Raw genomic sequence first — 26236 nt, 5'->3', positions numbered from 1 at the left:
CAGGGGAGTTGCAAGCAAGCCGATCTGAACACTGTAAGAATGCTGCAGTCAATGACTGCTCAAATTAGAGTTAAATTAATAACAGGGTACCTTGCAGTTCAATAATACCAAGGGGGAAGTGTGCAGGGGGGAGACGAGAAATAGCTGAACATTTTAAAACTGTGTACTAATGATATTTCACCGGTTGTTTTAGTCACAAGCAGCAAAGGTGACTGTCTGGCAAAGGGGCAGACCCAGTTTTATTTGGATAGATTTACAAACTACTTCTTATTCCAACACACAGTGTGCTACATTCTGAATTTAGGAGTTTCAAATCCCCGTGAATAGCTTGCCACAGTGGTTATACCACAGAGGCTTGCCCTCTATTTATTTTCATTTTTGGAAAAGGCACAAAAAGAGTCATTAGCACAACCCTCTCCTCCCCTCCTCCCACAATTCAACCCTGTAGCCCCTGATAGTTAGTGACTGTCACTCCAAGGAGCCCAGAGATGTCACCTTAGCTCAGAACTACAACAGGGCGATGAACACACATAATAACTGAGCAGGGACAAGGAGAGGCGGGAACAGAGCAACACACTGGAGCATCCTCTTAACGCTGCAAACCTAGATACATCCCCCCCCGAAATCTTCAGCACATTCACATCACATTCACATCTTTTCTGACTCACTCTTTGTTTTATGGAGACTTCACACATGAGCAAAAATCCAATGCATGCCCTCAACTAGACAGATGACTGAAAGGTTCCTAAAGTTCAGATTTAATTGCAAGCACGAAGGCATGCTATGCTCCCTGTGCTTATTCAAAAGTGGCCAAGCACTGATACACTAAGTAACCAAACTGCTCCATACCTTCACATACATATATACCTTCTGATACACGCTCAGGTTAGATTCTTCCTCAGTATCAGCACAGTACTGAGTAAATTAACACTGTTCCCTCTGGACAGTGCAGATGTGTTGCAACTGCCCCCAGTGATATTAATCTAAAGTAACCCTCTGCCCTAAACGTATCTGACCTGTGAAGAGCCCCAGCAACAACTGTTTCAGGCCAGTGATCCATGCCAATTAGCAAGAGAGAAGAGCCAGGAGTGTCACACAGCCTGGGCAGGCATGCAAAAGGTAGATGAGCTGGGGAGGGGGGAAGGATAAACAGAAGTTCCCAACATACTTTGTCACACACTCAAAAAACTAAGCTGTTTTAAAATCTACCTTTATAATTCACAATTTTTGCTCCATGCAGGAAAAACAATCTGAAAACAAAACAGCTAGCCCTTCTCCATACAGACAACAAAATTGAAGGTGATGCTGTTTTCCAAAGAGGCAAGGGAGAAACTTGCACAATCTACAGCTGCAGTATTGTAATCACGCTTGGCTCAGCTCTAACAAAGGGTTAATAAAATTTTAAGCTTAGAGAAAAAGACTAACAAGACATCTCGATGCTCCTGCTGTCATTGTCAGGGCAGCCCTTGGAGGAAATGTCCATATCAATTCGTTTTATCAGATGGACAGCTGATCAACATTAAACAGACTTGCTCTGGGCAGACTGAGCCGAGCTACCTGTTATGAATAGCAATGAGAGCCCTCTGCTCCCTGCTGCCGAGCTCTGCCATTTCCGACTGCCACAGATCCCAGGACATATGGGGATCCCTAGTGACGAGCACATAAAGCTGCAGCTAACTCAAGCGATGGCTCATTTCCCCCAGCTGAAAGCAGGCATTAATATCCTGAGGAGATCAGGCTTGCCTCTGTGACCCCCAACTACTGAAGCAAAACAACGACTGTCCTATTTCTTCATTTAATAAGCTTTTAATGAAGGAAATCAAAATCCCCTCTTTGACTTCAGCATCGCTCTTCATGAAAAGGTTACACAAATACATCAGTGTCACGCCTTCCAAATGCTCAGGATCTGGATGTTTTCATTTCTTTCTCTACAACCCGTTTGTTCTCCAAACATTATTCATATTATTTGTGCTAACAAGAACTGTATTAGGCAGATAATCTGCAACTAATTCTGATCTTACACACTGCTCTTCCACCCTCTCTCTCTAGCAAACTGAAAATACAAGAACCAAGCTATTGCAGAAATCCCAGGCAATAGATTTCTTAACGGCCTTTGTGATAACCTCCATAATACCCAGGCAAAATAAGAGGCCCACAGTGCTGCTACGGATACAGGAGGGTTCCTGACAATTCTTTCTAAAGGCCAGCATCCAATAAAAAAAATTCACATATTAAGTTGCTATTGAATGGCTAAAGCAATACTATATACAGCTTTCTTGATCTGGAGTACTATTCAGTGATTAAGTAATTTCGTATTTGAAAGCAGCTAATCCCAAAATAATAATAAAAAATAATATTTATGCAACACTAGACTTAAAACAACAACATACATCAGAGTACAAAAGCAGAAACAACAGGGCAACAGGATTATGAACTCCTACCGCTTCCATCCTGTTCCCGCTCCAAAGCCATGTTCAGACTTCTTTGTTAAGAAGTGGTTGCCGCAGGAATTACCTACATAGCAAGCTAGTACCGAGGAAACACTCAGTGTTTTTAAAATGCCCGAAGTTCCTCAACAGAAGCAGGCTAAGAACTGGGAAAGCTTTTTCACCAAATGCTAACATACTTTCATGGCCTTCACCTGTGAAGCAAGAACTCCCTGCAAACCACCACCAAATGCCCCAGAGGCTCCACTTACAGGCATCATGTTTTGACAGATGATACAATTTTGAACTCCACACGTGCCCTAATCTCCTTTTCTTTCTCTCCTTCCAAAAATCAACCCACATGCAGGAATGGCTTTTCCAAAGAGGATGGTACAGAGGCTTGGACAGCACCTGGGGGACCCTTCTAAGAAGTTTCGATGTGTCACAGTCAAAAAGGCACAAGATCCACTGTTAGGTGCATTATTTAAGCATAGTTAATTGTGAAACACAGGCCCCCCTCCCCTCCTCAATTTAGAGAATACCAGAATGGTTGAGGTTGGAAGGGAACTCTGGAGGCCATCTGGTTCAACCCTGCTGCTCAAGCAGGCCACCTAGAAACAGTCACCCAGGACCACATCCAGGCAGCTTTTTGACATCTCCAAGAACGGAGACTCTGCAACCTCTGTTTACAGGAACAGGACATATTTATTATGCTTTCAAGTCAATTAATATCTAACACTTCAGTGACTACTTCCTCCCCCCCCCCCCAGTCTTTGATAAGATCCTCAGGCTTGTTCCTGGCTTTCTTTTGTTTTAGTTCTACTCTTTATTTCAAGGAAAAAAAAAAAATCTTAATTCACAGACTTTTCCTGCCTGTGGCAGGTAAAAGGGTGCAGCATGTAAAGTGGCCTCTTGTTTTTCTTCTCTTGACTCCCTGTTCCTGCACTTTTAGTACCAGCGTACCTAACCTAAATCTCTGTAAAATGCTTGCTATGAAGTATCCCTTAGCTTATGAGCTCCTCAAACAGTAAATGTCATCCTGGAAAGTACAAAGGAAACACTAACTTCACAAGTAATTAAAAAAAAACTCTTCAGCAAGGTCTGCTGGAGCTATATTGACTCCAGGACTGTGAAACACCAGCTTGCAGAAAAATGCTAGAAAAATGCAAGATTAAGTTATATAAACAATTAGATCCTGCAACAAGTAAAACAAGTGCAATTTCTATTATTCCTCTATGCTTCCCTCCCCCGAAGTAACAGTGATCACAACCTACAGCACATCTTTTTTCTTGTGCTGGATAGCACCATCATGGCAATTCCCTTTTCAAATCCACAGACTAAAAGAAAAATACTCCCAGCCTGGAAGCAAAAGCATCAATTCCGGGAAGCAGATGAGAGAATCTAGACAAAGACCTGATAAGAATCGCTACCTCAAGTTCAGTTTAAAAATAAAAAGTGTTAATCAGAGAAGCAAGTAGAAAAACACCACCAGAATCAATAAGCCAAACCAATGTTTTCCAGGACTTGCAGGCTGGAACCAATAAAGAAGAGAACATCAAGAGGAAGCCTGCACAGTAAGAAGTATCTAACCATTGTAAGAACCAGAAAGCCAGTGACAATCCAGCTGTGCAAACAGATGAGGAGCAGGCGGGCTGGGCTGTCAAGGTAAGACTCTAGATACACTCTCTATAAAGACAAATCTTGTCATGCTAGGAGTTTAATAGTGAAAAGGATGCAAAGGACATTCTGCAAAGGACAGGTATTAAAAGAACATTTGCATTGCTCAGATGTGATGGCAAGCCTAAGGTATGTTTTTTAAGCCCCACAGACAAGGATATGAGAAACTTAAATAGCTTTGCATCTTTATTACAGATTTCGTGAGTACTAGAAAGTGTTAGAGGGAGACATCAATTACTTTTCCTTTTTCTTAGAGATCCTTTCTACACTGCTAGAGAAGCAGACTGTAGACATTACCCAGTAATTACGTAAGTATTGTTAAAAAGAAGTGGCTTTACAATTTAGGTTTTATGGCTTTTTTTTTTTCTTCTTTTCAAAAAAAAAAAAAAAGGAGGGCTTGCTAGCTTAACCTGGCTATCCAAACCAAAGGAAAAAAAGGGGAATACTTACCTGAAGATGCAAATAAAAAATTAATAAGATATATGGAAAAAGAACTCTTGGATTACTTGAACACTGATGCTAAAATATCAGTAACAAAAGTTAAAGCTACTCATTTATAAGCATATTGTCAAGTTTATTAAAATCTGACATTATTAAAATCACATACTATAATTCCCGTTCTAAAATCACTGGTTATCTCTATGGGAAGATTCACTTTTCCAAAACGAAGTAAAGCTTCCAAATGAATTTTGTTTTTTTATAAGGCAACTATCAAGACTTAAACGTCTAATAAATAGACAACTTGGTGTCCACTACAGATTATAGTAACGGCTATGCAGAACATATCATGTACTACATCAAGTCATAGCAAGAACTAAGATGTTTCCTTCTATAAAGATGTACTTCTTTCATTTTCTAAATAATGATGCAGATATTACACAAGAGTAATTAATACTCTGAATAGTATATACTGGCAATGTAATGTATTGTCACTAGCTTGAAATTCTAAAAGGAAATTTCCTATCTCAAGAAATGTTGCATTCAACTTGAATTCTCTATTAAAAATTTAATTTGCTATAAAATGTTCAGATCAGAACTAAAAATTTAGGTAAAAGTTAACATGATCTCAATACATTTGTTATATGAAAACAATATAATTAAAATCAGTATACAAACATTCTTTATACATATGACATAATATTCAGATAATGTATAAAACATTATACATGAGCGATACTTTCAGTGATAAAACAAGCTGAATCAGATAAATTAAACAGAAAAATATGAATAGCCTCCGGGAAGTACTCAAGAGTATTTTTCTGTATGACCAAAAGGCCATAATTCCCCAGTTAAAAAGACTAAGCTGCCTAAAAACAAAACAAAAAGCCAAAAAATCATGGCTTAGACAAAGCCAAACCAGCTATAATTCCTTCCCTCCCTAGCTCGAACAAACTGAAAAAATGATAGCAACAAATACAAATCAAAGAAACTAGGGAAGGAAGAAAATTGATAAAGGAATGAAGGAGTACAGAGACTGACAGGGAGCTGAGCAAAGGTAATTAAAAAAGGATATACTGAAAAACCCTCAAAGCCAAGAAGAATTTTAAGAACTGCAATGGTCCATTAGATAAGGTTTGGAAGAAACATAAGCATAAACAACATAAAGGCAAGGGATTTTACAAAGCCTGTTTTATTTATAAGCAATATATTTACACAACCAGATACAAATATCTTGTAGTCCAGCAGTGAATAATAATGCTCATGAACAGCAGTGGTTAAGATTTTACAGTTGTTAGGTCCAGAGAACTTGCACTTGAGAGAAGGCAACAGAAAAGGAATGACATAGCTGATAAACAGCAAAGAAAATGAGTCATCCTCAACACAGTCACCTGAGCTGATTAAATATGCTTTACTGAAGTAGAAATACACATTGCAAAAAAAGATCAACCAAAAGATCTCAGCTAGAATTACAGAAAAGCAAACCATATACATACATGAACAGGGACTCTTTCGGGAAGAAAACACTCAAGATTTGGAAAAGGGTAGAAGGAAGGTAAAGGAATAGATCATCCCAGATAATCAGCTAAGGTACATCCCTTAGGGTATACCTGCTCCAAGACTCCTGGTCTCAGCTGGGACAGAGTTGATTTTCTTCTTACTAGCTGGGGCAGTGCTGTGCTTTGGATTTGGCATGAGAACAATGGTGACAGCACACCGATGGGTTTGGTTGTTGCTGGGTGATGTTTATACCAAGCCAAGGGCTTTTTGGTTTCTCAGGCCCTGCCAGTGAAAGGGCTGGAGGGACACGGGGAACTGGGAGGGGACACAGCCAGGACAGCGGACCCGAACTGACCACAGGGGTATTTCATACTATATGACGCCATGTTGGGGGAAAGAGGACGAAGGAGGGACATCTGGCATTACGGTGTTGTCCTCCCAAGTAACTGTTATGCGTGATGGAGCCCGGCTTTCCTGGGGATGGCTGCACACCTGCCAGCCCATGGGAAGCGGTGAATGAGTTCCTTGCTTTGCTTTGCTTGTGTTCGCAGCTTCTGCTTTACCTATTAAACTGTCTTTATCTCAACCCATAAGTTTTCTCACTTTGACTCTTCCAATCCTCTCCCCATCCCACTGTGGGGGGAGTGAGTGAGTGGTTGCATGGGGCTTAGTCACCGGCCGGGGTTAAACCACAACACTAAGATAGGGGATACCACTGTGGTCAAAAAGGCTAGTGGGATCCACTGAAGATTTAAGGGAAGAATACTAGCAAAAGCAGTGTTTCTGTCAACCCTAAGTTTCTGATGCCAGTAAAAATCATTACTGGGAAACTTCATTCAGGAAGAATTTGGGAAAGCAGGAAAAAGTTGCAAAGTCACACTAACAATCAGAGCAAAGAAAACAGATGAAGTGAGAAACTACATCTATTTAATGTAAGGAGAAGGCTGATACTGAATCTGCAGATTGATATGGTCATTGCCATTTATAGAAAGTTATCTACACAACAGAAAACAAATTCAAGAGGAGAAAATAGACTATCAAGCAAAGATTCAGAAGCTTGAACCTAAGCAAACCCAGAGAAGAATAAGCTGAAGGCACTTTCCAAAATCTATTACAAAGAGCAACGATGGACTCTCCAACAACGGCACAATTGAAGGTAACACCTGATGAAATCCCATTTAAGCACAAGTATTAAAGCTGATTAGCGTTAAGGAAATCCTATGCCCTGTTTTGTATTGCAAGTTGATCTGACTATCAAAATGATGTCTCTTAGTTACTCATGTATTCATAAACTATCAAGCCAAGGGAAGGAAAGTTTTCAGGAAATAAACAAAAGATAACTTAGCTTTGGCAGCAGATAATGTTGGTCCCTGTTATCTGAAAACTTACTATCGGCCAGAAGTCCATTTTCTTTTAAGGAGTTATAGGTGCTTTCAGCATTGGGATTTCCAAATGCATTTATTTCAGCCACCTTATTCAGGAGAAATAACAAAAACAGAGCTCCTTTGCCCATTACAGTTATGTCCCATTCCCAGCGCAGGAGCATCCAAAGCCACCAGCAGGCTGGGAATTTGTTCTATTACAACAGGTATATTAATTCTATCATATGGCACCTAGAGAATAATTATTTCAAAATACATTTTAAGCAAGTTCTGCAAGAGGAAACCACCTACATTAGGGATTCATGTCTGTCTTCACGCATTTAGGTATCCACATTGGTAACGCAATGTATTTGGTGCTGTACTAACCTGGGAATACATACAAGTATTCCCACAAAGAACAGGGGATAAAGAAAAACAGAGACCATCTACAAAATTATTTTATGTATATAAGGGTGGGTATTTTACCTAAGTATACATATTTTCTTTAATTACAGTTTTCTGTATAACCATTAGGGGGTTCTGGCCATGCAAGTCACATTTATTAAAGGCAGCACGTCAAATAAGAGTTGACAATTACAAGCTATATCAATACACATTATGCCAGATGGTAATGAGCCATGCACAAAGGGCCAGCCATCCAAAATAATCACACCATTTTCCACAGAAATGTTGAAGAGGTTATGGTTTATTACACAGCACTCATTAGATATACAGTGGCAGCATTAGCAATTTTTCCTTCATTTGTGTCTCATTTAAGACTCTGCCCCCACAAGCCCATTCAAATTAGTACACAAGGTTAAAATCATTACGGTCAGAGGGAAAAAAAAATTAAGTTGTATTTTTATTTTACAGTAATGGTGGATCAAAGGTCCCTGGAATCTATTATTCTCTCAACTGTTATCTAACACAGGACACTAAAAAGAATGAAATTCACTGTCATTTGCCATGAAGAAAGTCAGCCTATTTCAAATGAGCAAACTTTGTATTGCTTAATAATACTAAGTGAAAACAACAGTTAGGTTGTGACACAAAGTGACAAAAGGCCTAAAACTAGAAGTTTGAAACTGAACTTTCAGCCCTGGCTTTGAACTTTCTCATCTGCAGTTCACTGCTTTAACAGCTCAGAAATATTTAAGTGTCCAAAAGGCAACTCATTGTTCACAGCAGGTTGGAAAAATAGTTGCCTCAAACAACTAGGCAGCCATCTCTGAGAAAACACATACAAGATGATTTAAAGTACCTTTCCACCCAACTGCTTATGTTCACTTCCAGCTAGAAAATGAGTGTTGGAGACATTTTCCTGCCTTTTTGTGTTTATAGAAGGTATGTGGGTGAAAAGATGTAACAGGGCATATAAAATTTGTCAGCACAAGCAAGGATATATTAATCCCATTAAAATGTGCCCACGTCTCCCAAATTCCAAGTGATAGCCAGCATTTGAAAGTCAAGGATCTGTGAAAGAGAGGGAGTACTTGAGCACTGGACATGCCACCTGACAACACGACTGCAGACAACTGGCTTTTCAGTCCAAGCTTCTCTCTTGAAGCATGCAGAGCATCACTTGGAAATCTGGGTCTCGCATCAGGCAGCCACCCGGCTCACAAGGCCATGGTATCCTTACACCTCCTTCCTTGGCCACTCCTGCTGAGCTATTCTGCCCTTACACACAATGCTGAATTATTCATTCAGCCAGATGGCTGAAGTCAGTTAGTCTCCAGGAGATTACAGGAAAGAAAGGTGGGACACCTGGACTCCAGTTCCTGCTCCACAAAGTTACTGCGAGGGAAACAACATTACAATCTCAGGCATTCCTGACCTAGGTGTCCTACACCCCTCTGTGAAGAGGATTTTTCTGAAAATTCAGACAGAGAAGTACCGGGAGTTTGCATCCTTTCCAGTACTTGTGGGAGCCAAACCTGGACCTCCTTCGTCATCAGTGAATGCTTAGTCAGTAGCTAAAGAACACGGAGCATCGTTAACACTGCATATCCAGTTTGAGAATCCCACCTGAATAATTTCCGAAGTTAAACTAGCCAACAAATCTTATCCATGTTTTGCAATTGTTTGAAAGATTAAAAGCATGTTTTATTTAATAGAGTCTTAAAAACAAAGCTCACAAATTTTAAAAGAATTCTATTAGTTCCAGGTAATGCGAATCTATGATAACTGAACAGGTACTCTAAATGACTAAATACAGTAAACAATTTTGTATCATTAACAATATTTTGCATCAAGTTAATTCTACCACCTGCCATTTATACAGTTCATTTTATTACTGACAAAAAACTACTTACCTCAGCAAAGTGGCATTTTTGCAGGCAGATCAGCAAATATGAAACAAATATGAAACTCGTGCAATGTGAAACAAACGCAAGTGCCTGATTCATTGTAAAACTCAAAGGGCATCAGGCTAATTTAAAGGTCTAAGCAGAACATAGCAAATATTATGCAGAAGTCTTATATAGTTATTTTCAGGCCAAGTTTCCAGACAATTCAGAGTAAGTTTAAATTCTGTAATGTTAATTCAGAAATGGAAGACCAGTGGCTAATTCCAAGGAAGCTGTTCACAAGCAGGTCCACCTCTGCACAACTACCAGTGGTCTAGAAACAACAGAACCACCACCGTCTCTGTCAAACAGCAGTGCTACGTTTCTAAAACCTGAAGGTAACAATAAGACATTTGAACACTGACAGGGTGAAAGAAGAGCAAGCCAAAAGAAGAGTTTAAAATTAAGTTAGCATAAAGGTCTTTTTGGCTTACTGAAGTAAGGTGCAGGTATTGTAAACGGGAGTCTAAAACAGACAGGAGGTGATCAAAGCCTTTGGTGACAGCTTCTCTAGCACCGCCTCTGGGAAAATGGGATGGTAGGACACACAATGCAAGGAAAGACAGTAAGACTCAGAACTGAATAAGGCATGTTGATGAAAAAACTCAAAAGATGAGGTATGAACAAAAAGATTAATTTGTAGATTGGATGACAGAGCTGTGACCAAAGCAGAAATCAAAAAGGAACATGATGATGGAAAAAATCACATTTTGTTATGGAAATGACCAAGATTCCTTCCCTTATGACAGCAGCATGTATCAGCCAGACTGCTTATGGAACGACTAGGCACCACCCAGGATGCCCATCCATCCCAGATTACCCAGATTTGCTCTACAGGTCCTCAGCAAGTGTCCTCTAATTACGTCTCATGCATCTATTCTATAACAAGTTTCACATCATGCTTTAAAAACTGTTTTGACTATTCTATTTATTTAACCAAAATATTTATTGCATTAAATCCAGCTGCAAGGATATGAAGGGAAATAAAAGGTCTCACTTGCAGGTAAATGGAAGAAACAGGCTACTAATAATTAATTTTATGACCATACTTTCTCTTACCTTGTATTAGTTGTTTCTAAGCCCTCCAAGACTTTGAAGCCTAGCTATAATTTTATTTGCAATGACTACAGGAGACAGAACCAACATAACAGAAATTCCCATTCCTGTGTACGGTCAGCTAATGCAGAGACTGCCAGCATGACTTATCACTCCAAGAGTTTCTCTGAAATCTCTCTGAAGAGTTTGTCTATAATTGTATTCAATGTAGCTGAAAGTTAAGGTGCAGTAACCTTGACATTAAAGCTCTGCTACTAATGACACTTGGAATACATGGAACTTTTTTATACGAGAGAAAAGAAGGTAACCTTCTTTATGCAGTGAAGAATGAACACCTGATAAATGAGCAGTCCTGTTAACAGAATAGATTGTTCATATGTCTAACTGCACAAGAAAAAGGCATTAAAAAATAAAATCTGAATTACCAGACTATACTGTACCAGACAGGGTTGGGATTTATTTTATATATATATTTTTTTATCACGCTTATGTAAAACTGACTTTATTTTCTGAAATACCAACAAATATCCAACCCACAGAGGAAAAAAAATATCAAAATATTCACTGCTTGCACAGCCACAGATACTCATGCTATCAAGGAAACCTGTCCTACTCGGAACAGCTGTAACTGCATTTAAGGTAGTCAGCAATTAAAAGTATGGTTATCACACCTGTTCTCTCTCCTATCCCCTCTTGAACTTTCAATGTTCAGAACTGGATAGGGACATTAATAACATATATTAAAATGGTTTATTATAGGAATGGTTTTGCTTTTCACAAAGCAGAAGTATGCAGCAGATGGATATTGCCTGCCATGTACAAGGAATGAGACAAATAGCTAAAGGGAGACAGCAGACTTCTCAGAGACCTTGCCCCTTACACCAGGTGTGTTGACAGAATCACCAGCAGGGAAAGGATAATAAACCTTTTGGAGCAAGGCAATGACTGCTGCTTCTGGGACCATATCAGCATAGTAACAAGCATTTGGTGCTGTTGATGTCTGCAAAATTTTATCATTACTATTAGTATCTCTTTTATGCAAATAGAGTACCGTGTGATACTAAGAATTTGTGATATCCAGGTTGGGATATTGTCTTTTGATTAAAATAAAGACCTACTATTTTACCACCGGCATCATTTCCACCTATTTTTATCTTATTTACAGCAGCTCTATAAGGTATCTGAAAATCTCATGCTTTGATTTTTTTACTCCTTTCACCCCAGTGATTCTACACATTTTAATATGGGATAAAACGACATCAACCAATTCAAGCAACTAACCCCAAGTGAGTGATGGTGGAGACAGAGCTATGTACCAATAAACCACCTTCAAGAACAAACTTAATTTCTACTGAATTCCTACCAGAGTCCACAAATAGGATCCTTTCTTGATTGCAGACACTACTGTAGTTTTGCTAAAATTCAATTTGCTGACTGGAACAGCACATAAATTTAGCTGAACTTTTTGTACTGGTTTTGCTGCACGGGTATCAGAAGCCAGAATGAAGTTTCAGTGTAAAAGACTGAAGTAAGCTTTCCACAGAACATTGTTTTGGTGAAACATAACAATTACGAGAAAGAAACCAGAAATACTGTCCAGTATCTGAAACTTTCTTATGTTTCTTCCCTTTCTGGAAATGACAGATTTAACAGGCTGCATCTACTCTTTCCACAAAAATTTACACAAATATGGCAAGTCTTTGGAAATATTAAAATCTGCAACTATAAATACTTTAATAGATTTCAAGGGTTGGGCAATCAAGCTCCCAAAACGTCACACACACTGAACATGCTTCACAATCACGTCGACAGTGCTGATCAGAAGTCTTCAACTGCTGCAAACCCTCAAAAACAACTTCATCTTTCTGATTTCTTTTGACTGCCTAAGCCCCTTCTTAAATACGTTATTAGAATATCACATTGTATTCATATTCTTGAAATCTTTATCCCTAATTCTCCAACTCCTTATTCCTCTTCTAAAATCACTGATCACTGTCATCATACTTATTTCTAGTACCTTAAACTCAGAATGGAACCATCACCTCTAAATCTAGACTTGCTAGTTTCGCAATCCATCCATCCGTAACTTAAATAACAATTCAACTTTCCTTCTAATCTAAGAGCCAAGATGCAACATAACAAGGACTAACGCTGCCCATTCCAATCTACTGAAATACCACTTCATGCCCATTGGAAATGTTTTTTAAAAACCGATTCATTTTTACGAGTCATTTCCATAAGGTTAATTCTTGCTATTGTTCCTTAGTAATTTGCCTCCCACCACTGCATCAAATAAAAAACCCCACTGTGCTTGTGAAGATGAAGACCTACCATATAAAGATGTCAGCGTGCACTTTCTATTTCACTGTCAATGTCTACTTAAAAGGGAGTCAGTCCAAAAACTCATTTCTCCCAATTCAGCTGTCATGTCCTGAAGAAAATTCAGTTTCTGAAACAAGGAATTTTTGATTCTACATTCTTTTCCAGAGTGCAGCTTAGAAACCTTTCTCCCCACCTTCAAAAAGAAAGCAAACCCAACAACAAAAACCCACACGAAAGGTTCTTAGGCAATCTTCCCTTGCCTGGCTTCCTGTTTTTGCACACCACATAAAATTTATTACCTTGAAGAGTCCTGTCTATAGCACTGCAGTAAGTGGTAACTTCTGTCTCTTCTACCTGCTGTCTGCAGGTACGCACAGGTGCACCTTTATATTGGTAATATATTATATTGGTAACATATTATATTACAAATAACCAAGCTTCTCTGTCCGTCCAGCAACACAATGCTCTGTCTGTATCACCTGCAATAATATGCTGCTTTTTTAATATACTATTTTTTTGCTTCAGAAGCATCTGAGAGCTGTCAAATTCCACACAAAAATCTACTGAAAGTTAAAGGTCAGTTACCAGGGAAGTGATAAGAAATACTCACTCAACACATAATGCAATCAGGGTCCAGATGAGGCCATTATTTCAAGTGGAAGAGAATGGATGTTGTATAGTCTTTATAGAATCTCATAAGCTCTAAGCAAAAAGTGATACCTTCTGAGCTAAGAGGACATCATTCATCAGTGGTCAGGCCCACTCTTATTCACACTCAACCTCAAAACAATCTGTTACCACCACAGAAACAACATAGTTTCCATACATATCCAAATATGCCAAAGATCAGTACATATTTTTATATACATATTCTTGTGGAGTATAATGAAGACCTGAAGACCTTGTTCTCAACTCCACCACAGCAGATGAAAAAATCTTGTAATATCAGCGTACTGACTGAATCATATTAAGAAAATAAATTAATGGGTACAGTAAGCCTTGTAATACTTAACATCATATTGCTACAACTTCCCAAGTATTGCAGGAATTTGTATTGAAACTGTATAATTGCAACTGTAAAACTTGTCAAGGGAAAGTTAATAGGTTGTGCCTGGGAAGAGGACAGCTGGTACTTCAGCAGATGGGAAAGCATGGGAGATTTTTTGGGACTGCAGGACAAATAAATTACATAGATACAGTTACTTAAGAACTTGCTGTGAAGCAATTGGTCATATTGACATCATCATTCTGAGGGACAAGCACTCCCCAGAGCTGTTGTGTGCTTTCATCACAGCACTGGATTGTGCTTGGGTGACAGTTGGAGATTTCTCTTCACAAATACTATTTTTTCTAAAGAAAATATGAAAGTTCTCAAGCAGAAATCTGTTGCAAGGGAAAAATTTTACAGCAAACCAGCAAAACCACAGCTCTGGTAAAGTGCTCTGGAGCGTGGAAATGCCATGCCCCAGGAAGGCTGTGCTAGGTTCTTGTTACCCACAGGTCATCTGGCCTTCCAGCAGGGCAAAGGGGAGGACTTTGTTGCTCCTGACCCACTCCAGAATTTCATCAGTGCTGCCCTGGTCTTGAGCGCTACGTTGCACATCATGGCAGTCTAGTACTCACTTCACAAGCAGTGGTAGGAGGAAGCTCCAGTGAAAGGGTGGGCTATACAGCCAGCCAGCAAGGAGCATTACAGTTTCTCCAAGGTAAGCCAACCCTATTGTGCTTTATATGATACTGAAAATTACTTCCCTTTTTTTTTTTTAAGAACAACTTTGTAATGTACACAGACTTTACCTTGCTCAGCTATCTAGTGCTAAACAAATTTTGAACAACATTTGAGTCCATACCTCCACACAGTCTTTGATTAGCTTTAATGCAGTGCCTTTTGATTTATCCTACAGTGTAAGGAGAGGACTTTTTCTTATTCAACACATAATTGCTGTATTTGCACATGCTGTGTATGCTGAAAACAATAAAAAGTTAATGAAGAAAAGTACTGGTTGTAATGAATTAGTAATATTGTTAGATTTGTATTTGGAGTTGATTTTTATTGTTGTGGGTGGAAGATGATCAATAGGAATATGTAATCAAGTTGTATGTGCTTTTCATCTCCTGAGACTTGCCTTGTAAATGAGATGAAGAATCTCATAGGATTTATCCTGGAGAGCAAAAGCTAAATAGAATAATTTAGAATAATTGCTTAGATTTCCTGTCACTGAAATCTAAGGGAAAGCTACCAAGGACTGGGAAACAAAACTATACATTTCTTAAAGGTTATAACAGACACGACTGCTCATTTTGACCTACTTTTCCCATTATCTTTCAAACAAATAATTTTGTCAAGAGCATTGCACTTCTTAATGTACTTAGATATTGAATATTTTAGGACCATGCATTTTCTCTACCAGTTAATTAGCTAAGCTTCCAAAGTACATGCTAGTTGGGATACTGCACCTTCATTCAAAGCCAGCCTTCCAGAATATAGGAATAAGAACAGTAAGTCCCAAAGGAAATCATTTTTATGATAAAGAGTCCTAATGTGCCCCAGTAAAGGTGAGGATTGATTATTATGGCCTATTGTTACTATAATTAGAAGTCAAACACCAATTAGCAGTTCCATTAATAAGATTAATCTCTGCAATATCTGCAGCTGAGACCCACGGCTTGTGTGCAATAAGCCAGTATGAATTTAAAGTGTAACAGCTATTCTGCACTAAAACTTCCAGTTTGAATACTTACACAGGCAAACGAAAAAAACCAACCCCTGCCTTCTTTGAGTTTTGAGTTCCTACAGACACTATTGGTCTTACTACATTTTTCTGATTTCTTGCTTTTTGTTTTGTTTAAACACATTCTGTTAGGATTTACATCTTTGATGTGGACAGATGCAATGCAGCATGAAGTCTCCCAGACTCTGGTTCACATCCACTCCCCCTGCATTGCACCAGGTCAGGGTAAATTAATTTTGTTTTCTATTACTAGTAAACTGAGACAAGTAGTAATGGAGGAAAAAACCAACTTCTTGCAAACATGGAAGTACTCTTCATATGACAGGAGTCCACGACAGAGTTAGGCATCATTTATTTACTTCAAAATATGAAGTTACAAAATAGTCAAATCCAATCCCCCAAGTTAATACGCTACACAGGTCAGAGTACAGAAACTGAAAGAAAGGTGAGGTCTGAAGAGGAGGTGAAAAGTTACACACTCATGCTCTTTTTATTTATGTAGGTACCAGAATAATAATTTGTATGGTCATTCTTTGATTTTTGTTATCTGAGTTTTGTCTTTTACAATAACTCGCAAACAGAATTTGTCCCCAGATAAACCTACACCATGCAAAGTAGAAAGGAGGCTTTTATAAAATTTAGTAGCAAACACATCAAGGCAACCTTTAAGTGTCACTTAGACTGTAACAATACAATTAATCTTATCTTCACCAAAATTTACTCATGTTTCCCATGGCTTATTAGCCAAGAGACTTTGTAATGGATTTGCATTTTCCTTTCTTCTTTATAAAGGAAGACTATCTGATTTCTTTGCATAGAACTATTAATTAATCAGATATAGATTTATGTGGAGGCACGTTTCAGTTCGAAAGCATTTAAACAATTCTTAAAAATTACAAACACCTTTAAGCTTGTCTACAGTAGAAAGAATATGCTGGTAAAGCTTTCAAGGGTGAGCTGAGCAAGTGAAGATACAGCTTACAGTAAAAGACCTCCTTTGTCAGAGTAAACATTTACCTGCTCCTAAAGCAGAAGTTAGCCCTTTGCCATTGTAATCACCTACTCCAATTGGAGATGTGACAGTCTTCTAAGTCAAGAGCAGCATTATCAGCTCTCAGCTGTTCGGTAGCATTCAGAAGGACAGAACAGAAGCTACTTGCCAATAATTGGAGCTCTCAGGGAATGCAGAGCCCAAGGTACACATCCTCATGGAGCATGTATTCTGTTCATCACTCAAAGTGGAACACCTTTTACATTTTCTCAGTTTCCAGACACTGCGTGCGTACACCTCATACACTATTAGACTAAACAGATTATTGCCATTTCAGATCCCTCTCAACCATAAAACGCCAGTTCCACAGCAATCCAGGGCACATGCAGAAGTCAATAAACCAATGTCCATTTGTTTAGATTTGTGCAGAATGCAAGTCTCAAGAGCATGCTATAATCAGTATAAAACCTCTACACTTTTGAATACGCTAGTCCGTATTTACCTTTACGGACTGAAGTTATCCAAGCAACATTATTCACACAGCTTCCAATTCCCTGGGGGCAGCCTGATTGCCCTTCATGCATACAGCAATTAAAGACTGCTCTAACAAGCACAGCATCACCTCTGTTATGCCTGCCATGGCATGGGTTTTGGAGAAGGAACAGATAGAGCTGCAGATGGCGAGCTGTCACCTATGAGAAATGGAAGAGATTCCTAGTGTCTCTGCTAATACACAGCAACTTTTGGTGGCACATCCCCAAGACAGACAAGAACTTTACGCTTGTGCTCTCATAGTAGGCCTTGACACAGCCAATGTTACTAATTCTGAAAATCTTGGGATGAAAAGTTCTTTGGATATTTCAGCTCTCAAATTACCTGAGGGACATGTAACAGGCTAGATTATGCCAACATCAGTGCAGCCCCTTGTGAGCTACACATTCATGAATGCACACCAACTACAGCATTAAACACAGAGCATGAGGCTACAGGCAGGGGGTAGAAAGTTCACTCATCTGTTTAAAACACATTTTGATTATCACCTTGTGGAGAAGACTATGTTCTCGAAATACCTGACCTTCATGAAGAAAGCTACATAAGTCTGATCTCACTGCTCACTGCTTTGATCAGGAGATTGGTCTACAGACCTCCTGAGATCCCTTCCAACTTGAATTATCCTGTGAACCTAGATGTACTATCAAAGCAGCATCTGGTTTACCCTGAAAGGACAGTAATGGAAGGTTGAACTTTCTCTGAAAATAGTTTAAAGCTCTCTGGAATCCAGGGGAAGGAAATTATTAAGTTAAGGCAATGCTTTGTTTTCATATCTAGCAAATAAAAGCTGGGACTAAGCTAGATGGAACTGCAAAGGAACAGAGCAGTATGCCCTCTGTCCTTAAGGGCCTTAGAATGACACCTACCACCTCCCAACCTCTTTGCAACCAAAGAAACTTCCAGAGGAAAAGCAACCATTGGATGAATGAGCCCTCTGGTTAAGGTCCAGTATTTCTTGGAGACATTTAAGGTGCGAATCTATGTTCCTTTACAGAAGGTGAGAACAAGATGACTTTGGCACAGCCATAATGTTGAAGAGCATATGAAATCAGACCGTGTGATGTGTGTGTGTTTGTGTATGTCTCCAAAAGAGGGTACCCAGGACACTTAGTAAGAATTACTACTGGAATCCAATGAGCAAAAAAACCATCACCACAGCAAGGAGTTGACATCTGCTGCTAACTTCCTCTTAAACTGGGCTTTTGCTGAAAGTAGTATCAATGTTGGGTCCAAAATCATCACTAGAACATTAAGGAAAAGCAGCGTATGTTCATGATCACTGTCATGATCACATGATCACAGTATTACCACCACCCTTCCAAGCACCATGAAGAATTCTGATTGAGAGAAGAGTTTATCCAGTGAGTACCACCTTCTTGAAGGAAAGCATGTTCATCTTGGATGAGATGAATTCCTGCAGCTTTAAAGACCAGCTGCATCATTCTGAGGCAGAAGAGGCAGGGACAGAGCCCAGTATTGCTAGTACCAGCCCAGCAATCTATTTGCTGGATTTACCATGTTTTAGTACAGATATGAAATAGTACTTCCTATATTCCACTCTACACACACACTGACCCATGCTTGCTGCATTTGGTAGAATAAAAAGGTCTTTGCTTGTCAACGACCATAGGAGTCACCAGTGTGTGTGCACAGGCAGATTTGACTAAAAAAAAAAAAAAAAAAAAGGATATTTTTTTTTAAACTTCTGACAAGCATCCAAGGAAATCTGCAAATCTGACTCAATGGATGTCAGTACTAGAAGGTATTTTTGAAACTGGCACTAATGGCAAAAAAAAAAAAAAGTAATTTCTTGTATTACAGCCAAGAATACTGAGGCCTGAAGAGATGGTGTAAGTTTGTTCTTTGGTGTCACTTGCATTTTAAGCTGCAATATAGAGGCTATGTCAGGAATTCCTTACTCAATACAAAGCCAAGGAGATTCCTCAGTCCCCAGCCAGTTGTGTCTGGCAGTGCTAGACATGAACAGAAGATACCTCTTTGGGCATTTAGTGAGAGGCCCCAAGTCAGTCTTGGTATCTTTAACTTTAAGAATCTAGCTCCAACTATAAAGCATAAAGCTCTATGTGTTCAGAATCCGTATGATCCTGGAGCTTCCATTAAAAATCTCAGTTCTAGCAGCAAAGAACAGTAAGCTGCATACTTGATTATCCAAGTGAGTTCTTCTGAAAGCAGGTAATAAGAATGTCAGACTCTAATATAATCCCCAGTTAGGAAAAGGGTCTCAAAGCTCTTATGAAGCTCTAGGCTCCTGTGTCACATCTAAAGTGTTCTCTGACACTGTTAGCATGATCAATTATCATTACTTGGATTCTGTCTAAACCCAAATGTGAGTTCTGCTTTCTCTTCTGCACAGGAGTAGGAAGGAGTATCAAGGGAATATGGGATGCATGCTTTGCTCAAGTACAGGCAATGACATCAACCCTTACCCGATACTGCTTGCATACTCTATAGTGAGCGCTGCACTTCATCATTACATTTGCAATGCTTCTGTAGCCAAGAAAATATTTTCCTAAAGGCTGAGACCAGCAGAAAGTTTCAACTTTAGGAAATCTGTCCAGCAGCTGAAATAGAGCTGTTTATCATGCTGTTACTTCTCCTCTTCATCCTCTTTTGGGATCACTGGTGTTGAGTTGGAAGTAAAGCCAGTTTCTCTTCCCCGCCAATAGGAATAAAGTCAGGTTGCTGGCAACATGATAGGGAGGCGGCTGTACAGAGTTAAAGCATGCCAAGCAGGCTTTTATAACACTTCCCCCCCTTATCTTCAGCATGGCTTGTAGGCAACCTGCATTTACTGTGATATACTCACAAACAATGATCCCCACACTCCCAGCTTAACACAGGCAGATCACATCTCCTGCAAATTATGAAGTGCTAAAGCTGGAGGCAATGCCGGCCAGAGGCAGCACCATATAACTACACTAGCCCTGCTGCTGTAACTACCTAAATTGTAATCCTCACTATTCTGGAAAGATTGCTCTCTGGTAGCAGCCATCAGTTTTGTTCCATTGTGTACCAGCAAAAAACAGACGCCAGCTAAGCAGCTAGCTAATCTATTTTTATACATTTAGGTCAATTGTCCCACGAATTGACATATCTAGAGAACAGGAGAATAGGCTAAAATTATTTTTTTTTTGCTATAAAAATTCAGCTTTCAGTATCTTTCTGTTTTAATTATAGCTATTACACTGCATGCTTATATTGTGATTCAAGAATATGAAATAGGGAGAAGAGGTCATGCAGAATATGCCAGATTCCAGGATGAAAAAGTTCATCATATTTTTTGTGGTTTTCTAATTTAAATAATTATCACACTGTTACATCTTCCTGGTCACAGATTGTATTGTACCAGATACAGAGGGCTGATGTAACCTGGCTATCCACTGTGGGACTGAATATTTAAAGAGAGCACAAGAGCTGGTTCCAATACAAACAGTCGGAAAAGAAAGACTGGGCTGGTGCAATTGCTGACAAGTACTGGAACAACTTAGCTCATGCTCAGATTTCAGGAATGCAATTAATTAATCACTACTAAGTACCATAAAATCAAGTGAGCCATATCCCAGCTAATAGTCCACAATATAACGTTCACAGCACGTAAGTATCAGGCAATGAAGATGCTCATTACAGTGCCAGAAATAATATTTCCAGCAAAATATTATATATAAAGATGAAATAATTATATGGCATGGCAACAAAAAGAGCTGTATAGTTTACAGCTGAGCTGAAAATCTGTAAGAATCTATTTCCTAAAATACTTTCCAAAGCTGGAGACATATATGAACAATAAAGGATTAAGTGTATTTCTTCACTTCATATTACTGAGGGATATACTTTACCTTCAATAAGTATGATTAATATAGACACCATATATAATTACATTGTAACCAAGATAGCAGACAAAGACATACTAATAGCAAACTATGTCCTTTTGTTCGTATTCACAAGTAGTTCGTAAAACACTATTTGTAATACATAAAACAATCACAAAAGCCCTGTAAGATCACAATTTTACAAGTTGCCTGTTCTCTTAGCTTTACACAATGGAGAATTCAAAATTAGAAATTAGACCCACATTTGAGAGTGTATTTGGAAAAGTACCTTAAATAAAGAAAGGAGTCCAAAGGCAGAGCCCACAGTGACTTCAACGGAGGGCAAGAACTCGCCACTATAGGCACAAAATGAAACAACGCATCGGCATTCTCCTAGCGTGCACTAGTTTGCTCATATTTACAACATGCTATAGACTCATTGTGTCAAGTGTCATTGAAAACCCATTTGAATTAACAACTCCATAGTTATCACTTTTGCAGATAATAATGAACCTTAAGGGAACCTGTGTGGGCGTATTCAAAACTGCTTCACATTTGGAGTACCTCTGTAACTCTGAACTAGATATAATGGCTATTGACTTGCTCAAACTTAGATTATTAGGCTAGATTTTCAGCTGGTTGAACTGGCATAGTTCCAATGATGTCCATTTACACCAAATGGCTCATTATTAATTCAAGGTCTTATTTGCTCCTTAATGAGTACTTCCACTAGTCACCTTCCCAACAGCAGCTTTAAACGCTCAAACGTTACCTCCATGGTCAGAATCATCATAGTCAAGAACTTAAGTTATCAAAAAATAATGCTTTTTCTCTCCTTTTATGGGGCATACTTAAGGTAAACTTTTACAATCATTTACAAAAACTAAAATACCTCTTGCACCATAATTAACTAAGTAAAATTATGCTTTCATACAGAATCATTTGCATATAAATATAAAAATTTTTACAAGCCTAAGGGGACATCAAGGACAAAACAAAACAAGAATGGAATTAAACAGCTGAAAGGATAACACCGGCCTCCATAACAAACCTCTTTTATAGCCCTGTCTTTTTTCTTCCTTACTGTTATTTCTGTCTGTACCCATTTACACATATTTTTCTTCTCTGTTATTTTAAGATACTACATATATTTTAACATCTTTGTTTGGTCTTTTCAATTTTACAATGCTGCCTCTGCACTTCTAAAACAAATCAGGATACAGGCATGTCACTAAGTTTGCACACGTTCATTTAATACATCACAGTGTTCAGAAACATGATTAACTGAAAATACAAGTCTGTTCCCTTAACCAAGCAACACTCACTGTTTTTCAAAAGGATTTAAAAAATTCAAACTTTAAAATTTTTCAATCAGATCTCACTTATTACTTCAAAGGAACAGTTAACTTGAATATTAGGAGAATATTCACTTGAATAAAGGAGACCAACCACTATTTTTGATTACTGTTGTTACTAGTATTACGTCATTTGGTTTGAATACTTCAAAAATATTTAGGAACTCGATGAAACTGAATTATCTCAGTGAGAGCCCGAGGAACCTTAACAGTAGGATCAGTAATTCTGTTGTGACACATGGGAGGTAAAAAGCTTTATTCTACACTGCTATTTCATGGGAAATATCCTTCAAAGGGGCTATAGCAAAGCTTATGTGCTCAGTGAAACCAACTGGTATTCCAGAAGACTGGTAATCTGACTCTGAAATTTCTATTAAGTAGGTGTACCTCAGTAACACCTGAATAACTCAAAACCAAAAATACTCTATTAAAAGTATTTTCAAGCATCTTTACTTTTTTTGGTTCTGAGTACCTCTTAACATAACCTTTCAAATAACCACCCTGATCCAAATGTTTTTAATTTGGTTGTGCCCAAAAGCCACCATTAAGATATCAATGTAGATATTATAAGAGCTATACAAAGAGTGTAAGAAATGGTTTTTATCGTGGAAAGCTTTTAATAATCCTGAGGAACAAAGTTTTGTGATTAGGTAAGTACTGATTTTCCTTAACAGCTGAGCAGACCACTTAAGATGCTTTTATACAACCATAAGTTGCCTATCAAATATAACTTGGTGTATCTTGCTAAAGAAAGTTACTACATACCTGGAATAAATTCCACTGACCATGTTGTGCTGGAAAGACAGTTCTGCCGTGCTGGGTCCAGCAGCTTTGGAAATAAGCAACACGACCAAACCTCGCATTTGTAAATTATTTCGGCTGTCGTACACAAAACCCCTGCAAAAAAGAAAGGGGGAAGAAAAAGCATGTTTTCACTATCCATTTTCACTGGTCATACTAAAGTGGAAAGAAAGACTCAGACCTCAGGCTGCCATCATTTCATCAACTCTTTAATACTCACATTTGCATGGAAATAAGCTGCAATTATTAATCATGATCTTTTGTCATCCTTTACCTGACACAATGAAATACTACTATTGCAAAGAAAAGCAAGTATTCAGGATTAAATCTTGTTTATTTCCAAGGAGCAGTGTATGTCCTGCATTTCATGTCATGTAAGGAGTATTTCAGAATAATTCAAAGCGATCTACTGTAACAGGAACATAAGAGCTTTCAGTTTGTTGTTTGAAGTACAAAAAAAAGACAAAAGAAGTCTCATACTTCAAGAGAAGAAAGGGAAAGGAGGAAAGGTACAACCAAAATCTATAACCTCCTGAAAGAAAACTGTTTAGATCAGAGTGGTTATGACAGACTGCACAATACATACAACATGTCTAAGTATATTAGCAATAGACTTTACAGAAACTGATGAAAGATGCAAAATAAAAGTTAGAGATAAATGAAGGCTGTCTTAAACAAAAGAAACATTTGAAATGCTGCACCTTTAAATTTGGGGTCAGAAAGAAACTGCCCCCAAAAACACAGCTGTTGAAAGCAATTCTAAATGACACTTAGATACACTATCTCAGAAATTAACTCATTTTAAAGCAAGCTTAGCTTTCCTTTCTGACTGCAATGTCTCCATTTGTATTTGTCCTGTCCTTGTCAAGCTGCTTTCTCGTTCCTATATACATCAATAAGGCTAAATAGCTAGAGGAAAGGATAATACATTCCAGATGCTATTAAATAAATAAGAGCCCATATTTACATCACCTAAATATTTGTTAAATAAATCATATGAAGAACTACATCACAGATTACCAAGCACTTCAACTCATTTTATTACAGAGTATAATTTTAGCCCTAATAACCAAAGGAAATCAAAACAGAACTGTCTTTAAAAGATCTGAATTAAAATGCAAGATGTTGATCTTGGAAGTATGTTTGAATAAAGAGAACAGTGGATGCAACCTAAAGTTTCATTTGGATTTTTTTTTCATTACATTTACAGCACTTCACAATGCAAGAATATCTTTAGTATACTATTTCATTTACACAGACACATCAAAATAAAAAAATCATAACTTAAATTGCACCCTTCTGTGTGAAAGTTCCTGTGTTACTAAAAATAAAATTTTGACTTCTTTTCCTGAGTTTTTACAGCCTGTTCTACAGTGATGGGGAAATGGCCTAAACTGCATGCATGCTCTAGGAGAATGAGCGGGTCCATCCAGGTAGCTGGTGCCGGACAGCTACTGGGCTTGATCTTCACACCCACACTGATTCCAGGCTAGCACTTCTCCCTCCAGAGAAGCCCTGAGCTCACACTCAGTGCAGCTACATCCTACAAATACCACTATCAACTAACATAACAGGAGGCCAGTATGGCTTTCTACCACAACCCACAACATTTTTTAGCTCTGGTGAGGTCTAATTAGCCAAACGAGCCCATGACTTCTTGTTCTGTGCCTTTATAATCTGCCCACATCTCATTTGCTTCACTGGCAGACTAACAGGCTGGTCCACCTATTACAAGCTAGGTGTGCTGTGGGAGCCCAGCAGCACTAACCCCCACACACATAGCGACATGTTGGTGTTACACAAGGTATCAACTTCTGCCGAGTTCAGACAGTTACAGAGTTTGGTTCAACTAAGCTGAGTTTTTAAGAACCAAGTGGATACCAATCATTTACAGCCAAAGCTGAAATTTACCCAAAAGCAAGCGCTACCCACCAATCTTAATCTGCAATAATGCAATTAAATGTTACGTCTATCTTAACAGAGCAGTAACGTGCAAATAGCAATTAACACATTACCTTGCTAGCTATCTTAAAATAAACCAATTAAAATGTTTCTGAAAATTAGGAGAACACGGGTAATCAATATTTTAGTGGAAGACATTCAGCACAGATTTTAGCACGAGATTCAAACATAACTTCCCAAGGATAAACCATGCCGTAGAGCCACCAGCTCTCACCACCCTCAAAGAGCCTTTAAAAAGAACCAAACACCAAAAAAACCCCAACACAGCAACATAACTCTGACTAAAACAGCATTAAAAAATGGTGAAAGGAAGATACTATATAACTTCCCAGAGCAGAAATTATTTCTTTTTTAGATCAGTCCCCCAGTGCTTCCCAACCGCTCAAACCCATGAAAGCTTGGACAGCTCAGATCTCTCCCCAAGAGCACACGCTGTGGTCCTGCAACGTGCACCTTCATTTTAGGTACTGGGTACATGTAGTGAGGGGTTTTAAGGAGGGGACAGTTGCTTGCCTTCAGCATTCTGTGAATTCATAACTTGCATACCTTTATTCTCAAGCACACAAATAAATAATTCTTTTCTTCCCATGTTCCAATATACAGTTAACAGAATGCAGCCAAGACAGTTAAACACTTAAAACAATATAGATTTCCAAAGTCAGAGCCACAATGAACATTAAACTACCCAGGAAAAAACAGAAAATACATATGATGAATAATATATAGTGTGTATACATCCTGTATACAGAATCCATAATTGTTTGTGGTGGTTTAAGTACTTCTCTGGCTTGAACTTCAGTTGACCACATTACTCACAAGTTACACAGATGATTCCACTAAATATATTTCCTCAACACTATTTACAACTCCATTTTTGAAAAAAAA

The 26236-nt window shown here is 38.5% G+C and overlaps 1 protein-coding gene across 2 annotated transcripts in view; it reads right to left on the bottom strand.

Annotated features, from left to right (window-relative positions):
* PDSS2 (decaprenyl diphosphate synthase subunit 2) overlaps positions 1-26236 on the bottom strand; it is a 120278-nt gene that overhangs the window by 44106 nt on the left and 49936 nt on the right. The window contains exon 2 of one of the 2 annotated variants that reach the window (XM_055714167.1): positions 23354-23485. The exons of the other annotated variant lie outside the window; for it this stretch is intronic. Within the exon in view, the coding sequence (XP_055570142.1) occupies positions 23354-23485 (132 nt within the window). The remainder of the gene's footprint in view (positions 1-23353; positions 23486-26236) is intronic. 2 annotated transcript variants of the gene reach the window in all.

Source organism: Falco cherrug, chromosome 6, assembly GCF_023634085.1.
Source record: "Falco cherrug isolate bFalChe1 chromosome 6, bFalChe1.pri, whole genome shotgun sequence".
NCBI lineage: Eukaryota > Metazoa > Chordata > Aves > Falconiformes > Falconidae > Falco > Falco cherrug.
This window is presented reverse-complemented; position numbering and strand designations above follow the sequence as displayed.